General features: G+C 41.0%; 1 protein-coding gene across 3 annotated transcripts in view; it reads left to right on the top strand.

Annotated features, from left to right (window-relative positions):
* pde4ba (phosphodiesterase 4B, cAMP-specific a) overlaps window positions 1-24,661 on the top strand; it is a 466,474-nt gene that overhangs the window by 351,408 nt on the left and 90,405 nt on the right. For all 3 annotated transcript variants that reach the window (XM_055642053.1, XM_055642052.1, XM_055642055.1), the window contains one exon: window positions 18,773-18,822. In XM_055642053.1, coding sequence (XP_055498028.1) covers window positions 18,773-18,822 — 50 coding nt within the window. The remainder of the gene's footprint in view (window positions 1-18,772; window positions 18,823-24,661) is intronic.

Here is a 24,661-nt window from a genome sequence, read left to right as displayed (position 1 = left end):
GACATGTCCTTTGTGGATTTACGCAATAACAACTGATTCGAATCTACCCTCCTTTGCTCCTGCCCAATGACATTGTAATCTGCCTTGCTCCAATTAAGATCCTTAATTAAAATTAATATCGTTAATAACATTTTCCTAGTGACAGAGTTAAGATAACAATCTGAGTTGCTGTTTCTTGTCTCTGTCCCTGTATTCTGGCATTTCTGGACATTCATTTTTGAGAGGCATTGGCTGAAACCACAGTGGGCTGTGGTGACTGGGACCCCATCTAGTTTAGGAGCTTTGCGGGTGGTTTTGCTACATTCAGTCTATGAATGCAGGAGAAATGTTTTAGCCCTTCAAATAACATTGAGTCTTCAGCATTATTATAAAGCTTTGCACATAACAAGATTCAAGTAAACTCAAGTTATGGTTGTGGCAATGCCAGTCGCCACAACCATAAGTGGATTCCCCCATTGTCACACAAAGAATGAACAGTCCTAAGATTATTAATGCGAGTACAGTACCGTCTCGCAAAAGCAAATTTCAGACATGACACTAATATTAACGTCATTGGGTTTTCTGAATGCCTGGGTTCTGAGAGCATGCAAAGTTTCACAACAAAACAACGTCATTACTCATAAATGTAGGCATTGTGCAGGTAAAACTTTAACCTAGGATGTTGATTTCAAAATAAAATATTGAAAGGATTCCTCTGGTTGGCTGTTCTGGTGTATTTAATGACGTTGTACAGAAGGCACTGAGGAAGTCTTGGGTTTGATCAGATAACTGATCTCAGCCAGGGCATTATTAGAGTGTTAAAATTAATTGTGCTATGAGTTGTGGATCTGTTCCTGCCCTACACTGATCTATGTAAAGACATGACCGTCTGAAAGGGAACAAAATCACCTCATCTGTCTAAATCTATGATGCAAAGTTCTAGATTCTTGTGGGGAGGGAGGGGGCGTGGGTGTGAGATCAGACAATTTCCATTCATGATTGCTCTCCTTAGTTACTCATACAGGAAAGAGTATATTGACAGCCATTGATTTTTGTTTTGCAATCCTTAGGGGAAATAACCCATCAGATCGTCCTGAATAATTAACATGTAGGAATGGATCTGACAGACGGCCAGTTAATAGAAAACAGGTATCTGATCCATACCTGAAGAAGGGTTTCGGCCCGAAACGTTGCCTATTTCCTTCGCTCCATAGATGCTGCTGCACCCGCTGAGTTTCTCCAGCTTTTTTGTGTAACCTGATCCATACCTACCTGATTCTCATCAATCAGTTGACTGAAGCTGTTGAAAACCAAGCGAAATGCTCTCAAAGTCTTTGTTTCTTTTCGCAGAAAAATATATTTGCTTCAGAAAGCTGCTAGAGGGCGTACTTCACCATGTTGAGACAGCATTTCTTTGAGGAAGAAATGAATAGATGAGTGGTCTATTTTGTGACACATTTAATTATCTTAATATTGGTTTAACATTATTTATTTCATCTGATTTTTTTTCACACCTTATTTCACCTGTGATTTTAAAATATTTTTATTCTTAGACATGTAACTTAAAGAACATTTTGAACTTGCTGACAAATCTAAAGCATTCATTTATTTTTCTTTGTACCACAGTCCCTCATGGTGAATTTGCTAGTATTTACACAACTCTCTATCACTGTATTGAAATGCATGGAATACTTGGAGTAGATTTGCCACATGTTCAAAATCTGTAAGACTGGAGTAGTCTCAACTCAGTTAACACAACCATTGCAGATAGACGCAAAGAAATTCTGATTGTGCTGTGAGTGGCATCAACGTTTGCAGCACTTTGTAGGTGGTGTGTTTAAAATGTTGATCTTGCTCGTGGGTTAAAAATCACAAGGGTGAGTTCAACACCTTCTCCAATTATTGAGAAGCATTCTTGCAACCTGTATTGCAAGAAGGGAGGCTGCCCCAGCAGAGTTGGATGAATTTGTAGATAAACAAAATAATTAGCTTATGAGTAAAGGAATTTCCTGAACCTGGATACAGTCTGAAGAAGGGCCTCGGCCCAAAACATCACCCATTCCTTCTCTCCAGAGATGCTGCCTGTCCCGTTGAGTTATTCCAGCTTTTTGTGTCTATGTTTGGTTTAAACCAGCGTCTGCAGTTCCATCCTATGCAGAAAAAGTTTAATGCATTCCAGAAGTTAGGTAGAGTGACTATATATTTTTGCCCTAGCCAATCGCACCTCCTTTTTCAATTTATAGTGATCGTTTTGAGCCTTGATCCCAACTTAAATAACACATTTCAATCACAGCTTATACAACATATTTCCAAATTCAAGGGAAATATTTCAATGCTCCATATTAGCAGGAAGATTAGACCCAAGGATGCTGCTATCTGGGTTCATTTGCAGCTTATTCTTTCACTCTTTTGTTATAAAACGTAGGTAAGGATCTATGCTTGTTACATTCATCCCATTAAAATCAGGCCAATGGCCACTGGAGGTCTACTGGGTATTGACATCAGTCATTGCACAATGGAATTAACAGCAGTATTCCAAAATTTAAGTTCATCAATTCAATTAACACAAAGCCATGATCATATTGAATGGCGGTGCAGGCTCGAAGGGCCGAATGGCCTACTCCTGCACCTAATTTCTATGTTTCTATGTTTCTAGGTAGACAAAAATGCTAGAGAAATTCAGCGGGTGAGGCAGTATCTATTGAGCAAAGGAATAGGTGACGTTTCGGGTTGAGACCCTTCTTCAGACACCATTCAATTAACACCATCTCTTGCAGAGCAAAACAAATGCTCGATAACAGGAGAGGCACATTCTAATGCATGCCCACCACCCATCCAATCTCCACACCTTCTATTTTAAATCATCATCCATGACTTGGTTGCTGATCTCTGTTCCTGCATTTTTAAATCTTTAAAATCACGTTGGTCTACAAGCAATAATTTGCCAGATGCAGATCAGATTTTGTGCTCTGCCCATTACAAAATCTATTTCTACGATATGGGTGCATAAAGAAAGCAGCCATCACTTTGGATCACAGCATGGTTTGGAGGTATGAGCTCACCGAACACAGGGCACAAGAAACCATTGGGTTGTGAACGAAGAAGAGTGGGTAAAAATGGTTTGCACGAGGCCATATCCACCCATTTCCGTTGCGTTTGTTTCCATGAGCCTGGCTACAGCATGTCTGCTGAAAGGTTGTAGGCTTCAAGTGAAAGAAATTGCAGATAGCCTTGCAGCCTCTCAATCAGCTTTCTGCCTACAAGATCCAGTTCAGACTGCTTTCCCTTGACATGAGCTATAGGGAGGTTTCACGGCAGTCGGGTCATGACCCATGACCCGTACTGTTGCTAGGCTACTCCAAATGGAGTACACGCGTTGAACTGCAGGTAAGCACTTACCATTGTTTCCAGCGTAGCGGGCCCGTTAAAACCCGCTGAAATGGTCAATTTTTGCGCTGTAAATAATTATGGAAATCGGGATAAGCGTGTGAGACATTTAGCCTACTTCAGAATTCCAAACGTGAGGAGAAATGACGGTAGATAAAAGTGAGAGCTGAAGGGACAACAACAGACAGAGTGCTTAGCGAACATTGGCTGTTTGCTCACTGCATTTCATCAACTAAGGCATTATTTGTGTTTTTTCTTGATTACTTTGGCATCTAAAAAGTTTCAGAAGTGATAAACCTGGCTGTAAATTTTTTTAAATCGCCCATGGTTCTCAAGTGGGTTTTTACATACAAAATGAAAACGCATCTGAAGAAAAATTTAGCCAGATTTATCACTTCTGAAACTTTTTAGATACCAAAGGAATCAAGAAAAAACACAAATAATGCCTTACTTGATGAAACACAGTCCACTAAACACCTCCTCACTGTGATGGAGGCAAAAATCTTAGGGTTGCTGTCTCTTCCCTCCTCTTCTCCCTCTGCGCTGAGGCGATACCCCACCAGGCGATGGTAAGTCAGTCCCGCGGCTCACCGATATGACGTCACGTACATATGACGTCACGTGCTTCAGACGGCTGTGCGGGCGAATGAAGTCGCACGCGACCGTCGCGCCTCAACGCGACCACGAGGTCGCGTAATTAGCGTGCTAAGGACACACGTAAGTGGGTTATTGTTTTAAACACATGTCAGGAATATAATGATTTACTCAGAGACATGAATTGCTAAAGTATGCACTTTATTTACTCCACTCTGTCCAGCTACACTGCACCTCTGCATGCACACGCACTCAGCTACAATGCACCTATGCATGCGCGTGCGCACCATGAATATGTCACACACTTGACAGAATCAATTCCCCTTTTTTGAAAAGGGTAATTCATATCTTCATGTTATCCAGATATTGGCATATCTACTATTACTGAGTCATTATGAGTTATTATTTACTGAGTCATTATGATCTTCTTAACGGATTTAATGTCATTGGTGTTTATTCATTTGTTGACCAGAAGAAGATGTTATTTCTTGAATCACATAGAATATAAATTGTCTAATATATTTCACATTGTCATTCCAAAGTACAATCTTGATCACCCTTTGACATTTTCTGATATTTCTCTCACAGGAATTAAATAATTTACATAAAGACTTACAATTTAGTCTCCCAGGTTAATAAGATCTCTTTGTGCTGCACACTTCCACCATCACTCCAGTATCCCAGGAATAAAAATCATATTGTCAGGTGATGTCCATATCCAAACCACATCGTTTTGTTTGAAATATTTATCTTCATGCCTTGAGCAATAATTGTGTTTCTGCCACAATTATTCTTCCATGATCACCTCAGGATTTGGTTGAACTAAGCTCCATCATTTTCTGAGTCTTCTGCATTTATGTGTGATCAATTGTAAAATGTGGCATTATTCCATATTTTATCACAAATGTCTGTTAATCAAAGTCTTATTGTTCAACGGGAGCACTCTTGAGAATACTTGTTTCATTACCGTTTCTTTGGCTATGCTCATTGATAACTCTGTCACACCATTTGATGCAAGATAATATGTTCACTTAATACCATTTTATTTCAGAAAGTGCTAAATTAGAAACGAACAGAACTGATGTCCATTACCCAAGACGAACGTCTGATGTCACAATGCTGGAAAATTGATCATGAGGGCCCAACATATGTCATCTTGATCCATTTCAAATTACTATATGCCATGAACTAACAATTATCTTCTGATAAAAATTATTGCCTGCTCTGTGAAAAGATTTAATTGGCTTTTGGCAAACTTGCAATAATATCTTCAGTGGTGTGGCTCTGCAATCTTAGCAGATAGCACACCTGTCTACTAGTTCTTCAAGATGATTTTTATTAGCAGTTCCAGCGGCTACCATCATGTTTTTGATACCGCAATGCTCTGCATCTCCATTTACTATAACCTTATTCCATCAACAATTCATATAGTTGGTGATAGAATAGTTTCGTATATTTCATTTGGACAACTGTGTGATTCAGTCCATGCTAAAAACATTTTCATTGATTCATAAAGTTGTGCAGCATGGAAACAGGCCCTTCAGGCAACTCGTTTATGCCAACCAAGATGATTATCTAAGCTAATTCCATTTGCCAGCAATTGGCCCATATCCTTTTAAATATTTTCTATCCATGTACCTATACAAATGTTTTGTTATAAATATTCAGCGAGTACTTGCCTGCACCACCAATTCTGTCAGCTCATTTTGTATACCCACCCCCTTCTCAGATCCTCTCTAACTCTTTCCCCTCAAACCTATGCCCTCCAGTCTCCCCTACCCTGGGAAAAGGACTGACTATCTACCCTATATTTTGCTCCTCTTCATTATATAAACCTCTAGGTCACCACTCAGCCCCTTTTGGTTTGGGGAAAAAAATCCCAGTCTATCCAACCTCTTATTTGACTCAAACCTTCCAGTCTACCCACCATTCATGTGAATCTTTTCTGCACTTTCTCTAGCTTAATCCCGTCCTTCCGACAAAGCAGTGACTAGAATTGCACACAATATTCCCAGTGTTGAACAACCAATGTTTATACAATGGTCACATAACATCCCAGCTCTTGTACTCTACCCCATGGTAAGCATGCTGTATGCTTTCTTCAACACCCTGGCTATCTGTATTGCCCCTTGCAGGGAACTATGTACTCCCCCCCTCCCCCCCCCCCCCCCCCCCCCCCCCCCCCCCCATATCCCCAAGTTATCTTTGATCAGCAACACTACCTAGGTCCCTGACATTCACTGTGTATATGTTGGCCTGATTTAACTTCCGAAACACCATCACTTCAGACTCCTCAGACTTAAATTCCATCTGCCATTCATTTGCCCTCTTTCCCATTTGATCAAGGACCTCTATAACCCTTGGGGAAACTTTCTTCACTGTCCACAATGCCACTAATATTGGTGTCGTATGGACTTACCACCTGCATTCTCATCAAAATAATTAATATATATGACAACCGACAGAGGACCCGGCTCTCATCCCTGTTGCTCACCACTGGTTACAGGCCTTCAATATGGGGAAAAAAACTCTCCATGATCACTCTCTGCCTCCTCAATGTGTTCAAACCTCCTGGACTAGCCTGCCCTGTGGGGCCTTGTCAAAGGCCTCGTTACATTTACTGCCCTGCCATCATAGGTCCTCTTGATCGGCTTTTGAAAATAAACTTACTGTTAAGGGAATATGATTTCCTGCACAAAAAGCCATGCTGACTTTTCCTAATCACTCCTTACTTCTCCAAATACAGAAATACGCCTTTTCTTCAAATCTCATCCAGTTCTCCTCACATTTCCGCCACTGATGTCAGGTTCACCAGCCTGGAGTTCTCTAGCTTGTCCTTGCAACCCTTTTCAAATAAATGCATAACATTATAAACATTACATTTTAAACTAATGTGGCAGGGGGATGGTTGCACAAGCAGAGAGACTGAGGGGTGTAAAATGCGGGTAGAAGCAATAGGTAGCAAGGTGAAAAGTAAACGTGGCAGGCAGACAAATCCAGGGCAAAAATCAAAAAGGGCCACTTTTCAATATAATTGTATAAGGCGTAAGTGTGTTGTAAAAACAAGCCTGAAGGCTTTGTGTCTCAATGCAAGGAGCATTCGTAATAAGGTGGATGAGTTTGAATGTGCAGATAGTTATTAATGAAAATGATATAGTTGGGATCACGGAGACGTGACTCCAGGGTGACCAAGGCTGGGAACTGAACATCCAGGGATATTCAATATTCAGGAGGGATAGACAGAAAGGAAAAGGAGGTGGGGTAGCGTTGCTGGTTAGAGAGGAGATTAACGCAATAGAAAGGAAGGACATTAGCTTGGAGGATGTGGAATCGATATGGGTAGAACTGCGAAACACTAAGGGGCAGAAAACGCTAGTGGGAGTTGTGTACAGGCCACCTAACAGTAGTAGTGGAGTTGGGGATGGCATCAAACAGGAAATTAGAAATGCATGGACCAAAGGTAAAACAGTTATAATGGGTGACTTCAATCTACACATAGATTGGGTGAATCAAATTGGCAGGGGTGCTGAGGAAGAAGATTTCTCGGAATGTATGCGGGATAGTTTTCTAAATCAACATGTAGAGGAACCAACGAGAGAGCAGGCTATTCTAGACTGGGTATTTAGTAATGAGGAAGGGTTAATTAGCAGTCTTGTTGTGCTTGGCCTCTTGGGCAAGAGTGACCATAATATGGTTGAGTTCTTCATTAGGATGGAGAGTGACATTGTTAATTCAGAAACAAGGGTCCTGAACTTAAAGAAAGGTGACTTTGAGGGTATGAGACGTGAATTGGCCAAGATAGACTGGCAATTGATTCTTAAAGGGTTGACGGTGGATATGCAATGGAAGGCATTTATAGACTGCATGGATGAACTACAACAATTGATTATCCCAGTTTGGCAAAAGAATAAATCAGGGAAGGTAGTGCATCCGTGGATAACAAGGGAAATAAGGGATAGTATCAAAACAAAAGAGGAAAGCATACAAATGAGCCAGAAAAAGCAGCCTACCAGGGAATTGGGAGAATTTCAGAGTCCAGCAGAGGAGGACTAAGGACTTAATTAGGAAAGGGAAAATAGATTATGAAAGAAAACTGGCAGGGAACATAAAAACTGACTGCAAAAGTTTTTATAGATATGTGAAGAGGAAAAGATTAGTTAAAACAAATGTAGGTCCCTTGCAGTCAGAAACAGGCGAATTGATCATGGGGAACAAGGACATGGCAGACCAATTGAATAACTACTTTGGTTCTGTCTTCACTAAAGAAGACATAAATAATCTGCCGGAAATAGCAAGGGACCGGGGGTTAAATGAGATGGAGGAACTGAGTGAAATCCAGGTTAGCCAGGAAGTGGGGTTAGGTAAATTGAATGGATTAAAGTCCGATAAATCCCCAGGGCCAGATAAGTTGCATTCCAGCGTACTGAAGGAAGTAGCTGCAGAAATAGTGGATGCATTAGTGATAATTTTTCAAAACTCTTTAGATTCTGAAGTAGATACTGAGGATTGGAGGGTTGCTAATGTAACCCCACTTTTTAAAAAGGGAGGGAGAGAGAAAACGGGGAATTACAGACCAGTTAGTCTAACATCGGTAGTGGGGAAAATGCTGGAGTCAGTTATTAAAGATGGGATGGCAGCACATTTGAAAGTGGTTGGACAAAGTCAGCATGGATTTATGAAAGGTAAATCATGTCTGACGAATCTTATAGAATTTTTCGAGGATGTAACTAGTAGAGTGGATAAGGGAGAACCAGTGGATGTGTTATATCTGGACTTTCAGAAGGCTTTTGACAAGGTCCCACATAAGAGATTAGTATACAAACTTAAAGCACACGGTATTGGGGGTTCAATATTGATGTGGATAGAGAACTGACTGGCTGGCAGACAGGAAGCAAAGAGTAGGAGTAAACGGGTCCTTTTCAGAATGGCAGGCAGTGACTAGTGGGGTACCGCAACGCTCAGTGCTGGGACCCCAGCTATTTACAATATATATTAATAATCTGGAGGAGGGAATTGAAGGCAACATCTCCAAGTTTGCAGATGACACAAAGCTGGGGGGGCAGTGTTAGCTGTGAGGAGGATGCTAGGAGGCTGCAAGGTGACCTGGATAGGTTGGGTGAGTGGGCAAATGTATGGCAGATGCAGTATAATGTGGATAAATGTGAGGTTATCCACTTTGGTGGCAAAAACAGGAAAGTAGACTATTATCTGAATGGTGGCCGATTAGGAAAAGGGGAGATGCAACAAGACCTGGGTGTCATGGTACATCAGTCATTGAAAGTAGGCATGCAGGTGCAGCAGGCAGTGAAGAAAGCGAATGGTATGTTAGCATTCATAGCAAAACAATTTGAGTATAAGAGCATGGAAGTTCTACTGCAGTTGTACAGGGTCTTGGTGAGACCATACCTGGAGTATTGCGTACAGTTTTGGTCTCCTAATCTGAGGAAAGACATTCTTGCCATAGAGGGAGTACAGAGAAGGTTCGCCAGACTGATTCCTGGGATGGCAGGACTTTCATGCGAAGAAAGAGTGGATAGACTCGCCTTGTACACGCTAGAATTTAGAAGATTGGGGGGGGGATCTTATAGAAACTTACAAAATTCTTAAGGACAGGCTAGATGCAGGAAGATTATTCCCGATGTTGGGGAAGTCCAGAACAAGGGGTCACAGTTTAAGGATAAGAGGGAAGTCTTTTAGGACCGAGATGAGAGTGGTGAATCTGTGGAATTCTCTGCCACAGAAGGTAGTTGAGGCCAGTTCATTGGCTAGATTTAAGAGGAAGTTAGATGTGGCCCTTGTGGCTAAAGGGATCAGGGGGTATGGAGAGAAGGGAGGTATGGGATATTGATTTGGATGATCAGCCATGATCATAATGAATGGTGGTGCAGGCTCGAAGGACCGAATGGCCTACTCCTGCACTTATTTTCTATGTTTCTATTAGCCGTCCTCCAGCTTTCCAGTACCTCATCCTTTGTTAAAGATACAAAACTTTCTGCCAGTGTCCTAGCTTTGCTTCCCACAATGTCCTAGAATACACCTGGTGAGGAACCAGGGGGTTATCCATGTGTTTTTAGATGGCCAGCACCTTTCATAATATCAATATGCTTCAAGATATCACTGTTCCCTCCCCTGAACTCACTTGCCTTTGTGTCCTCCTACCTGGTAAGTACAGACAAAAAGTATTAATTTAAGAGATCACTCATATCTTGTGGCTGCACACATTGATGCACTGATCCTTAAGGAGGCCTACTCTCTCCGTAATTACTTTTTTGCTCTTACTCTACTCATAGAATCTTACAATTCTCCTTTACTTTATCTACCAGAGAGACTTCATGTCCCCTTAATGCCAGTTTTCTTCTTAAGTATACTTCTACATCTCTTGTATACTTCAAGGGATTTGCTTGAACGCCGCTGCCTAAACAAAGACGTATAGGTCTGTAGGCTAATTGGCTTGGTATAATTGTAAATTGTTCCTAATATGTGTAGGATAGTGATAGTGTGCAAGGATCAGTGGGCCGAAGGGCCTTTTTCTGCGCTGTATCTCTAAACTAAACTAAAAATTATCTATATGTATTTCCTGACAAAGCTTCAATATCCAAAGTTATCTCGGGTTCCTTAAAACTATCAAACTTGCCATTCAACCATATTTGTGTGTCTGTATATGGTCTATGCTATATAGACACACTGAACTGTTCTGTATTTATGCTTACAATACTCTGTTGTGCTGCAGCAAGCAAGAATTTCATTGTCCTAACTGGGACACATGACAATAAACTCTCTTGACTTGACTTGACGATGTGAAACTTTAGGCTTTGAACTCTTCCCATCTTACTTTTAAAAGCCTCCCACTTCCCAGATGGATAATAGCCTCCTCCAATCAACCTCCACAAATTCATTTCTAATGCCATTAAACATAGCCTTGTTCAATTTTTTCCTTTAACTTGTGGACCAGTCCTATCTTTTTCCATAATTATCTTAAAACTAATAGAATCATAGTCCCAAACTGCTCTCTCACATAACAGGCACATACCCAGCCTTAGTTCCATTGTAGTCCCTTGTCTTGTAGAATTGTTTATATATTGCTTCAGAATTCTTTCCTGTACATGTACCCACTTAAGAATGAAAACTTTATCTATCTTCTCTGCAATCTCCATTGCTGCAATAAGAAAAAATAATTGACTACTTTTAATGTGAACCCCATGCCTTGCACAGCTTAATTATTTTTAGCATTACATTTGCAATTGCATTTTGTTTCAAAGTTCTATGTTTAATCAGGTTGTCATGTTGAGGCAATAAATCATACATGTCTTCAGTTATTATTTTACCCAATTCCATTTTCCTTCTTTCTTCAGTCTTCATTAATTGGGTGTTGAGGTATCAGTACCGAAAACTAAATCTGGCAGAAATCTAACAAAGTAATGTGCCGTGTCTTGGAATTGTACAAATTCTGCAATGTTGTCCGCTTTCCTTGCCTCCACAATTGCATCCATATTTTTCTCTGGCTGAAATCCATTTTCAGAATTATTATTTCTGCACGAATAAACACTTCCACTTGATTTACATGCAGTTCATGTAGCAGTCTTTTTAAAAATTGAGGATTTTTGTTTTTATTACCTGAGGCTGCTATTACATTTTGACTGCAAAGACACCGATCTGCTATTCATAGTTTCCTGCTCATTGTTGCTTAAAATATCTACAGCAATGAGTTTACATCACAAGGTAGTTTGGTATTCGCATACAGGCCCTTATATAATGCTGCATTTAAGGCTCTTTAATTGTCAAATATTGTTGACTCTCCATGTCTACATTCTTTTGAACATCTGGCATGCCTAATTTGGTAATAACTTTGACTCCTACCAACTCTTCTAATAGATGTTGTAACATCAGTACAGTCATTGTCAGGTGCCTGGTTCCATTTTATCTTGTACTCACCAGATGGTCAAACAGGTGCTTGTACACTCGTACCGACTGGTGAACCTGGATTGTCTTTTAGGTGGGCCAAAGGTGTGCATTTTTGTGCTGAACTTTGATTCTGATTGTAGAAATCTTTTTCTTTATCTTAATCTAACTTCCTCAATTAAGTTCTTCCACAATTTAATCTGTCTTGCCCAAATCTTCAGATTCTGCCTGAAAAAAATCAAATATTCAGAATCAAGAATCAGGTCCTAGTCTGCACCCCTGTCAAAAATGTAAAATGTTGTTGAATTTGGACCTTGCATTGGATAAAATTCTTTAGCATCCTCTATGCCATTTCATAAGATGTTAAAATAGATAACCTATTATAACTTGAAATAGAGGTCCTGTGTATCATAACTTTGAATGGATTTTCTCATTGATTATCATTTTTAAAAACAGTGCATTCAGTGCCAAATGCAAGAAGATGTCTTTGTTGGAATGCGGGAACAACTCTTTCAATTTGACTTGTTGACAGTTTCACGTATCCCATGATTGCTAGCTTCAGGTTTTAACAGCTCTAAAATTTCCAAAGATTTCAAAGATTTTCGAACATTTCTGAACCTATCTAAATGAAGAGAAAAGCTTTGTTGCACTCCTGTACTACACTGTTTGTGCAGGAACTTTCTCACCATTATCGTCAACTTCTACTGATATTTGCACTGCAAAATATTTCTATATGTTATGACGTATAAACTGAAAGGTTACAGGAACAATGTGGAAAGTACAGCACAAAAACAGACCCAACCCGTCCATAATGGTCTTGTGTTATAATAGTGCCCTATCCTGTTTTTCTGTGTTCAATTTAATTAGTGTTCCCTTTTATTCAAAAGTGCCAAGAGTATTTAATTGTCATATGTATCGACAACAGAACAATGACATTCATATGCAACAGCTTAATACAATACATGTGGATAATATGTAATAAACACAAATGTAATAAATTTATAACTACGATATTTAATGAGGCTAGCTTCCTTTTTCAGGTAGTACCTCCTATACATCCCTTCTATGGTATCGAGGTAATTACCTGTGATGGACCGGGCAGTGTTCACCACGTTTTAGAATCTCCTTCTTTCCTGGGTGTTTGAGTTGCCAAACCAGGCCACAATGCAATCAGTCAATACGCTCTCTGCCGCATAGTTGTAGAGCTGAAGAAAGTATTTGTTGACGTCCACAGATCAAGGTTTCAAGGTTTCAAGGTCAGTTTATTGTCACATGTACCAAGTAAGCTACAGTGAAATTTAAGTTACCATACAGGCATATTAAGTGAAAAGCAACAAGACACACAGCCACATAAAATAAAAGTTAACATAAACATCCACCACAGCAGTTCCCCACATTTCTCACTGTGATGGAAGGTAATAAAGCCCAATCTTCTCCCTCTTTATTCTCCCACTATCGGGGCTGTCGAAGCATCCGCAGTCGGGGCAATCAAAAAGCTACTGCAATTGGCAATCCGAAGCCTTCGCGTCGGGGTGATCGAAACTCCCACGTAGGGACAGTTGAAACTCTCTGCAGCTTGGAACTCCCGAATCGGTCTCTAACCAGGGACCGCTAGCTCCATGATGTTAAAGTCCACGGGTCTGTGGATGGAGCTCTCCACAGTCGATCCCCGGCAAAGGGATCGCAAGTTCCACGATGGTAATTCCGTGCCGCGCCCACGGTTAATGCACCGGGGCAGTCTCCAGGAAAGGCTGCGCCACTCCACGATGTTAGGTCGCAGTGGGGACGGAGAAACAATACGGAAAAAAATCGCATTTCCGTCGAGGTAAGAGATTGAAAAAAGTTTCCCCCAGCCCCCCCCCACCCACCCCACATAAAACAAACCAAGGAACACTAAAATATACTCTTTAACACATACTTAAAAATAACAAAACAGAAGAAAGGACAGACAGACTGTTGGTGAGGCAGCCTTTGCCGGCGCCACCTGGAGGTCATACAGGAACGTACATCAAGATTGCCACTGAAACCTGCGACAGTCTGAGTGGCCATATTGTCATCATCATCTGATGCTCTTCCTGCCAAAACTGACGTTGTCAAACTAGAACACACAAAAGTTCTTCACATTTCAGGGTCTTTTTAATTTATTGACTGCATCGTCTGATTTTTTTTAAACTAATCATAATGTCTTTTTAATGTGATTCTCACACTGCAGGGCCTTCTGAGAACTCTTACGATGTGTACATGCACACACCTGACATCACTCTGTCGGCTGTCCTTGTGACTTTATTCTCTGTACAATTGTGCTGATATTTGCTTCAATCTGCAGTGTTCTAAACGTCTCAGGCAGGTTCGACCAGTATCCTTTTGCAGGCCCACACTTGTTCACAATAACTCAAGATTAGCAGCATTATGCCCAACTATACTACCAGCACATCACACTGCTATTGGATCATTTTGCAGATGCGTCTTATTTCACGCAAGGTCTGTCCTTGTTTTTTTTTGCAGGATCCTTCCTTTACATCCTTGTCACCAATTTGTAAGATATATATTCTAACTACATGAAATTATGTTATGCAAGTAATATAGGAGTTACTTTGACACCTGGGGGACTGCTAACATACTGCTGTTTGGTTCACTCTATCCAATTGCATATGGGCATAAATGTCCTGCTTAGTTCACATACTTACGTTGACAGTGATTGATTTTCAGAATGTGATGGAGAAAGCTGGTTAGCGTCAAATAAGGGATGGAATGAGTTACCTCAGGAAAGGCTAAGGGGCCTGTCCCACTTATGCGACTTTTTCTGCGACTACCGGCACCCGTCATAAGTCGTGTCAGGTTCGGTGAAAACTTTCAACATGTTGAAAATTCAACGGTGACCAGAAAGACGCTACGACTCTTTGAGTGACTGAGGAGACAACTCATAACCATACAGGTGACACCCTGGCGACATGTCGCAGGGTGAAGCCTGTATGGTCGTGAGTAGTCGCCCAAAGAGTCGTACCTTGTTCTGGTCGCCGCTGGATTTTCAACATGTTGAAAATTTATCGCCAACCTGTAACGACCTATGACAGGTGCCGCAGTCGCTGAAAAAGTTGCGTAAGTGGGACAGGCCCTTTTGTGCGTCAATGCTCTGAAATAATGTGGCTGTTGATAAATAACCAGCATTGGATAAATCTTTAAATCCTATAAAAGTTGAAGTCTCCCTAGAGAACGCTTAGCTTTCTGTAAGGTATAAGACACCTCAGCAAATAAATTACAATAAATGCCTGCTGCCCATACTATTCTAAGGTTGAAAGAGGACAAACATTTTTACGCAGTCTGTTTAGAATCTCGAATGCACTGCCTGCGGATGTGTAGTGGAATTTATTGTGGCCTTCAAGAGGGAACTGGTCGAATGCATGGGGAAAAAAACTTGGTCTGTGGAGAAAGGTCTGTTGAGTGGAAGAAGAGAGATGTTCTGGTAGCGAGCCGGCACAGACAACGGGCAAAATAGCCTCATGCCATGATTCAATATCATTTAAAACTGTTTTAAATGTACGTCCCACTGGATTGTTGAAGACCCTAGCACTCCCTCACTGCCTAATCCAGTAATCTACAGACTCGGGGCATAATGATTGTATTTATTGGTTTTACCCATCTGATCATAATTTACTTCAGTCATGTTTACAAACACATGGCACAATTGTGAAATTTTGACATACAATGAATTAAAATGAGAAGATCAGATGATTCATCAACTCTGCCCCAAAACAACAATGCCTGCAGCAATAATGTCTAAATGGGTACTTTCCACCTGTCACTAAAACAGGTAAAATAATAGGTGACTGAAACAGATTTTTGTTAAAACAGTTGTCCAGTTTTTATTTAGTGGAGAGACCACAGTGAGAGTACCAAATGCAGTATACTAATTTGTAAGATAAACAAATAAATAATTGCTTCACCTGGAAAGCATGTGTGGGATCCTACAGGGTGGGGATGGAAGAAATGAAAGGGTTAGTTTTGGATCTCCTGAATTCCATGTGAAAATGTTGAGGAATGTTGTGATGACTGAGGAGAGCACTACAGTCTTGTGAAATAGTGATCTCTTTGAAATACAAAAGATGGCAGAAATAGTAGTGGATGGCCCATTGATTATGGAGGCCCATGATGGGTCAAGGGCCCAAGAGAATTCTCATGGTTCTGGGGGGAAGAGGGAAGGCTGAGAACGGGTCAGGAAATGGAACTGGCTTGGTTGAGGAGAAAGAAGGATATGTCCAAAGCATTGTTATGGGAAGTGGTATCATCAGAGCAATGTAACTGAGGTACAAAGGCCAGGTGTTATCTGTTCTTTCAAATGGGGTGGGAATAAATTCAGTCATTATCTGCGAGTTAATGGGTCGACTGGGCTTATATTCACTGGAATTTAGAAGGATGAGAGGGGTTCTTATAGAAACATATACAATTCTTCAGGGATTGGACAGGCTAGATGCAGGAAAAATGTTCCCCATGTTGGGGGAGACCAGAGCCAGGGGTCACAGTATAAGAATAAGCGGTTGGCCATTTAGGACCGAGATGAGGAAAAACTTTTTCACCCAGAGAGTTGGGAATCTGTGGAATTCTCTGCCACAGAAGGCAGTGGAGGTCAAGCATTTGATGTTTTCAAGAGAGAGTTGGACAGAGCTCTTAGGGCTAACTGAATCAAGGGATTTGGGGAGAAAGCAGTAATGGGGTACTGATTTTGGATGATCTGCCATAATCATATTGAATGGCGGTGCTGGCTCGAAGGGTCGAATGGCCTACTCCTGCACCTATTTTCTATGTTTCTATGTTTCATGCCTGTGCAGTTGAAGATAGGACGATCAAGGCAGGTGACAGTTTGAACTAGAGCACATGAAAATGAGGGGAGCCTGTTAATTAATCAGGAAAATGTAGCAATGGGAAATTGAGTAAAGGTGGAAAATGGTGTATTCCGTAGCCTGTGAAGTCCTCACCCTTACTATCAGCCTTTAATTAGCTTTCTTTTTATGCCTTCTCCCTTGAAAATCTAACAGTGTTCCAGTGTTTAGAATGTTTCTGCTGCCCCTGTTATTTTCTCTCCTAATGCAACTGCAGTCATCAAGTGGCAGAACTGCCAGGATTTTGCTGCCAACCTTGGCAGCAATGTTAGAGTGCAACAGCTATCAAAGAGAGTTCAGAAGTCTGACTGTCAGAACGCTGCCAGGATATTTAAGGCTGAGATATTTAAATCCAGACAGAGTAGATAGAGAGAAACTGTTCCCATCGACGGCTCAGTAGAATAGTAGAATTGCTGCCGTAAAGCTCTGGCAACCCAAGTTCTCTCGAGACCTTTGGTGCTATCTCCGTGGAGTTTGCATGTTCCCTGTGCATGCGTGTTCCATTGTGGTTTCCGCTGTGTGCTCTGATTTCCTCCCACATACCAGTGAAATGTCTGGCCAGTATGCTGTAAGAAAGTATAGGGACAGGGTCACGCACGAGGCAGGGGATATAGAATGGAAGTGATTGACAAAAGAACCAAAAGTGACATGTGAAAACTTTATGTAGCAAATGGTGTCTGGAATGTGCTACCAGGGGTAGTTGTGGAGACAGATTCAATTGCAACATTTGAAAGTGAGCTGGATAAGTATCTGAAGGAAAGAATTTGCAGGGCTCACAGGAGTGTGTGTGTAAGTGGAAAGCTGGATTGTATTCACATAGGTCCAGTATAGATTTGATGGATGGAAGCCATTTGGCCATTATATGATTCCCAAGTCCTAGTAAGTGAATCCCTGCCCTAGATTCAAAATCCATCTAAATCATGAGGATGGAAATCTTCGCTCCCTGTCAACTGCGGAGTATGATTCTCATTGTATACATCGCTTATTGGCAATATGTCTCAATGCCAAGAGAATGCAGCAAAATATTAAAAATTGCTGTAGGGCTAGAGATAGTAATTTCACTGATCCGTTGTTCACGAATTTTATGTTGCAGGTGGTGTGCCTACTCTTCAAATCTTTTATAGTCACGCCACATATCTAAATAAAAATGCATTATTTTGTCCATTACTCATACCTACAGGAATGTAACTTGAGAAAACATAAGAAAATATTTTTAAATGAATTTCAGAATTAATGTATTATAATCATTTTGTCATAAAATTAGTTTTACCTGTTTGACATTTTCATTAATTGTTTTAATCTGCCTTTAGTAACTGGGTATTGTTTCTTCATGTTTCATTATTGCATTGAAAGAAAGTTAAGGGGAAAACAAAGTGCTGAAGGAAGTCAGTGGGTCAGGCGGCATCTGTGGAGGGAATGGTCAAATATTACTTTGGGTCAGGACCATTATTCAGACTGTTTGGAGTGGGGGGGGGGCGAGAATAAAGAGACATGGTGGTACAAAGCCTGGAAAAATGATAGGGGGATACAGGTGAGTGGGGTGATTGGCTGATGGGTGGACCAAGTGACAAAGACTAGAGGTGAAAAGGAGGCAAAAGAGTATCAGATAAGGAAGAAAGAGGAAGACTGAAATGTAAAGTCAGAGGGAGGTACATGGGTGGAAGGGGCCAGTGGATAGGGCAAAGAACATGGGATAAAAGGGGATGGGAGATGAGCATACATAGGTGGGAGAGCAGCATGGTAACTGGCCTGGTGGGACATGGAGAGAGAAATTTGTGCACACTGGCTTGAGGTGGTTGGAACAGGGGTGTGTATGTGACAGGGTGGCTGAGGGGCGGGGGGGGGGGGGGGGCGGTATTTCTTGCAATTGGAGAATGTTCATACTGTTCAATCTGTTGGGTTGTAAGCTACAAAAGCAGAACATGAGATGCTGTTCCTCCAGTTTGTGTGTGGCCTCACTCTGGAGGTGGAGGAGGCCAATGACTGTAAGGTTGGTATTGGGAATACTCTAATTAGTTTCCTTTCTCTTTCCATAGAAGATCCCCTGCAACAAGTCAACCGCCTCTTACAAGAATCAGCCTAACAGGTGCTAAATTCTTTCTTAAAAGTCATATACAAACTCTAATGATGATTCTCAATTCATATTTATACGTATAAATTGCAAACAAGACTGTGCTATGAAATGTACTCCAAATCTCTCTCTTATGAATGAAATGCTGATGGTGCACAATTATTGTCTCTGGTCCGACATTGTGCTGTTTGCTGCATTTAACATTCTGTCCATTGATTTTGCCAGAAACTGGTGAAATTCATTGTTTAGCTACCTTATGAAACTCTGACTTCAGAAATGATATTGTCAGGTAAACTAAGATTACTGTTGCTTGGAAAGAACATTGCTTACAATTCTGGTTGGTGCTTTATACATGAGGTTTGATGGCACATGAGAGAACATGGATGAGATTGAAGGGTTTTTGAACCAAAGAATGATAGACTCGGCTGAGGTTGGGATACAAGGAAGAATAGGAGAAATGTTACTGGTAAATTCAGAATTCCAAGAGACCTGGACCAAACAGATAGGAAAAGCAACGATCAGGAACATTAGTCAAAAAAATAGATAGAAACTGAGGAAAAATCTTTGCACCCAGAGTTTGGTGAGAGTCTGAAATGCATTGTCTGCAAGGAAGATAGAGAGTAAACACCCTTTACATTAAAAAGATATTTGGAAGAATATCTGAATCATTATTTGATGCTCTGTGATGTATTAGGGATATGGATTTGTTTTGGGATGTGGGATGTGGTTGGATAGGATTTTTTTTTGTCCACACAGTTACAAATAGCCATATTAACCAAGGAGGTTTGGATGATTCTTGATCTGGTGTTTGCAGACAGAACTTATTATGTTATAACCAACTGGGACTCGGATTCCATGTTTCCCTCACTGCCCTGAAAATAGTGGCAAGTCATGTTTATTTTCAAGTGATACTGCAAGTGATACTGCTGATGGTTCTCGTCCACAGCCCTCTGTGTTTTAAATAACGCTTCATAGTTTGAGCAAGGATTGTTAGGAATCCCCGAGCATCACTGATGCCCGGCATTCATAATTGGAAATAGTACCATGCAATATTTGCATTATTTTAATTTCATTTTGAATGCAACCATCTGAATGTTAGTGGATGAATCCAATACCTGTTTGTACTTCTGGCAATTGTGCTTGTGACTGATTGAGCAAATGTTTTTTTTGTAGTTCCTGACTTCAACACACAGTATAAAAATTGGGAGGTCATGTCAGTTGGGACGTTAGTGAGACCGCATTTAGAGTACTGTGTTCAGTTCTGGGCACCATTTTATAAGAAAGATATTGTCAAGCTTGAAAGGGTTCAGAGAAGATCTATGAGAATGTTGCCAGGATTGGGGGGTTTGAGTTGTAGGGAGAGGTTGAGTAGGCTGGGTCTTTATTCCTTGGAGCGCAGGAGAGTGATGGGTGTTCTTATAAAATCATGAGAGGAATAGATCGGGTAGATGCACATAACCTCTTGCCCAGAGTAGGGGAATCGAGGACCAGAGAACATGGGTTCAAGGTGAAGGGGAAAAGATTTAATAGGAATCTGAGGGGTAACTTTTTCACACAAAGGGTGGTGGGTGTATGGAACAAGCTGCCAGAGGAGGTAGTTGAGGCTGGGACTATCCCAACATTTAAGAAACAGTTAGACAGGTACATGGATAGGACAATTTGGAGGGATATGGACCAAGCACAGGCAGGTGGGACTAGTGTAGCTGGGACATGTTGACCAGTTTGGGCAAGTTGCGCCAAAGGGCCTGTTTCCACACTGTATCACTCTATGACTTTAAAAATATTTGCAGTGGTAAGACTATATGGTAATTCTCCAATTGCTCACCAGCAGAATTTTGAGTTAAAATTTTGAATTGCAAAAAATGCCAACTATATCATGCATGCAGTTCATGAAGGTATCCAGCAGCCGTTTTCAGGGCAACCCCCCAGTTTTTCAATTGCAGTAGCAATTATTATTTTTGTGAAACTTAGAAATTCTTGTCCAGATCCTTCTTTACACCAACACCTATGGAGGACACTGTGATTATATTACTAATCTACTAACCCAGAGTCCAGGACTGAAAATAAGCAAAGATCTTAAATTCAAGTGCCACCAGGGCAGTTATGGAATTTAAGTTGTTGATATCTTGAAATGGTTTAAAAATCTACAGTATAAACAAGACCAATCTACAACAGACAGATGTCTGTGAAGACAGTATACTTATTTTGGCACTCCTCCTCATCCAATTAAAATTGTTTCACATTTCTTCACTCTCAGCTTCTGCCAGCTAAACAACCTTGGCCTCTATAATGACATGGCACCAGGATAATCATTAATTTTCCCTGTCCATTTTGCAGAAAAATTATCAAATGGTTTCCCCCACATTCCCACTATTGGAGACATTTTTGCTGGCAAATGCATGAGCCCATTTTATTTGTAATTCAGCCATTTTCCTGAAATCACTTGCAACCCCTCAGTGGGCACCAAATCAATGATTGCAGACAATCCATCATGCAGGGAAATGTCCATTATCCAGGCCGCAGTTAGGATTATTGTGCCCATGATAATTTGTGATATATCAAGTCAGCCATTACCTCTTTATCCGGAGCAGGTTTGTCAGCACACATACAGCATTTTGCTGTATGTGTGCAGCCGGCCAGATCCGGCCCAAGAAGGGATAAAGTTAGTATGAGGATTGAAGCATTCCCCACATCCCCATTCAACAATGATCACACAGTCCATTGACCATTACATGCGGCTGTGTTCAACAGCACAAAAATAAAACAAAGCCCAGAAAATGTGCATTTTAACTCAAATTTGTAACACAGTCAGAACACTAAGTAGTGATATTTTAAAAAGGGAGTCGGGGCAGTGAGAAACTGAGTCTATGAGTGGCAAAGAAGAAAAAAGGTAGAGTAACATCACAGCATAAGTAAATCTGATGACGAGGGGCTGCAATAAACATTTAATTAAACAAACTTTATACAAACTTTAAGCAATTTAATTAAAAACCTTTAAAAAAATAGAGAAGTCCGTACTATGAACTTTTGAAACTTTGTTGGTGCCAGAAACATGGCGACTCTTTGTGTAATGCCTAGGTGAAGTTGCCTGTATGAATTTAATGGATTGTTAAAACAAAGAATTCCACTGTACCTAGGTTCATGTGACAATAAAGTATCATTCAATCATCGATTTTGTTAATGGTTGATTGACTTGCAACATGTGTTGTGGCTGGCCTTGAGCTGTGGGAGCAATAACCCTGTGTGTGTGTGTGTGTGTGTGTGTGTGTGTGTGTGTGTGTGTGTGTGTGTGTGTGTGTGTGTGTGTGTGTGTGTGTGTGTGTGTGTGTGTGTGTGTGTGTGTGTGTGTGTGTGTGCGCGCGCGCAGGTGGAAAACCACATGAATTGTAAGGTTGACCACCAAGCGACAGAGATTAGTAGTAAGTAGTGATGTGGTCTAGTGAATTAAATCAGTGACAGCTAGAAGGTGTTGCTAGTAATATGTCCTCTTTGAAGATAGACTCACTTTAACAATTTGTTCTACTATGGCCATGTTCTTGTGCCACTCTCCTGCTATTGATTTGCTCTGTTGTCTGTCCTGAAAGCATCTTCAGCATCCACCGTAAGGCATCCCCTCCCCATCAACCCTCAACCTTTTCCACTTTCCCCACCCCACCACCAAAGCTCCAAACATATTGGAGAAACAGAAAGTTGCACTCCTACCACCTTGGGTGGCATGGTAGAGTTGCTGTCTTGCAGCGCCAGAGATCCAGGTTTGATCCTGACTAGGGGTGCTGTCTGGAAGGAGTTTGTACGTTCTCCCCGTGACCGCGTGGGTTTTCTCCGTGTTCTTCAGTTTCCTCCCACACTCCAAAGACATACAGGTTTATATGTTAATTAGCTTGGTATAAGTGTAAATTGTCCCTAGTGTGTGTAGGATAGTGTAAATGTGCCAGGATCACTGGTTGGTGTGGACTCGGTGGGCCGTAGGGCCTGTTTACCAAGTCCTACCACACCAAGTCAGAAAATATTGGTGGTACTGTGTTCAGCCAAGGAACAAGTGTATGATTTTGAATCAATTTCTAAATTCTTCCTTTGACTCCTTGTAATGGTACAAGCAGGTTACCAGAATTTGGATCTATGATGGAGAAAAAACACTTCAATCATGTAAAATTGAAAAAATTTAAGCTTTTATTAAAACAACAATAAAACAATAACAAAACTACAAACAGCGAGTCTCACATCTTTCCACTGCACACTGTGGGCCACTTTAATAGCAACCTGGTCTAGAGAAGTCAAGGGTCCTGGCACCATTCCAGCTCCCTGTCTGGTGTGTTGCTGACTCAATGCTGACTGTGAACTCACTCGCAGCATGCACTTACATACTCAATCCACCCCGAGTAAGGGGGCGTACTCCCTAATGGGAGCGCACTCCCTAGTCTGCAAACAACAGTCAACTTTGTTTTTTAAACTAGGTGTGGGAACTAGGAGTTATTTAGTCGTCCTAAATCTCAGATATCTCTGGGAAGAAAGGTTTGTCTTGTCTTACCACTAAATGTCCTTGAGGCTGCATTATCTTATTTACTAGTTCTTCCAAGTGAACAAACTAATTTTCCTCAGCGTCTCATTGTTTTTCTCAGGGAGCCAGCGTGCTCGATGAGTGCTGTTAGCAGACAACTCTATTTTAACTGCAAGGCTAGTTTTAATCCTCACATTTATTTATTTCCTTAGAAAGGAGTAATCTGCTTTTAAGTTGCACTGGCACAAGGGATAATGGATGCCTCATTATTGCATGCTGTCATTTTAAAGTGAAAGCTTCATGCAGCAATCATAGAAGGCATCAAGCAACCCGTTTTTTATTATGCTGTCCACATTGCAATGAATTTATCAATAACATGCCAGAATTACCATGCCTGTTTTTGAATGTTAGGCGTGTACTCCTGTATTTTGTCAAAACTTGTGTAAATGGTTTTAACATCTGTGACTGTTTTACTTTGTAGTTTTAAATGACATGTTCATTGATGGCAGGGTGGTGCTTGTAGTAAAATTTGTCATTTTGAAATCTTCTGCATGTGGTAAAGGGAAGGTCAGAATAAATAACATGGTTGCAAAAGTGCTGAATTAGTTCCAAATGCAAATCAAAAATTCTGAAATTGAAATGATGCCGCAGGCAGAATAATGTTTTATATGACGTCAATTTGGTTTTCTTTGTGGGCTGACAAAACCTAAACCCTTTGACTCTTTGTGGATCGAGACCAAAGACAGTCACTTCTATCATTTATTGTGTAAGTTGGAACTCGCACATGTTGAGTAAGAATAAGGGGTAGGCCATTTAGAACAGAGATGAGGAAAAACTTTTTCACCCTGAGAGTTGTGAATCTGTGGACTTCTCTGCCTCAGTGGGCAATGGAGGCCCATTCTCTGGATGCTTTCAAGAGTGATAGAGCTCTTAAAGAATGGAGTCAAGGGATATGGGGAGAAGGCAGGAATGGAGTACTGATTGTGGATGATCAGCCATGATCACAGTGAATGGCGGTGCTGGCTCGAAGGGCCGAATGGCCTACTCCTGCACCTATTGTCTATTGTTGATGCTGCTGACTCCATTAAACCAATCTTGGAATAGAGTTATCTCTTCGGCAACTCTTTCTAAAGCATTTCATAAAGTTGCCATTTTTATTCACTGACATAATCATTTTTAACTCTATAATTGCTTCTGACTGGATTGTGAAAGCTATTTTGATTAGATCAATTCTAAAAATTATGTATTTTGTTTGACTGCAATTTTTGTTAAGGTTATTTCTGCAGCTAATAGAAATAGAGTCATAGAGCCATCCAGTTTGGAAAGAGGCCCTCCCTCCCTTCTTGCCCACACCGA

The sequence above is a fragment of the Leucoraja erinacea genome, chromosome 10 (genome assembly GCF_028641065.1).
Source record: "Leucoraja erinacea ecotype New England chromosome 10, Leri_hhj_1, whole genome shotgun sequence".
NCBI classification, from domain to species: domain Eukaryota; kingdom Metazoa; phylum Chordata; class Chondrichthyes; order Rajiformes; family Rajidae; genus Leucoraja; species Leucoraja erinaceus.
Note: the sequence above shows the minus strand (reverse complement) of the source record. Positions and strands in the feature narration are given on the sequence as shown.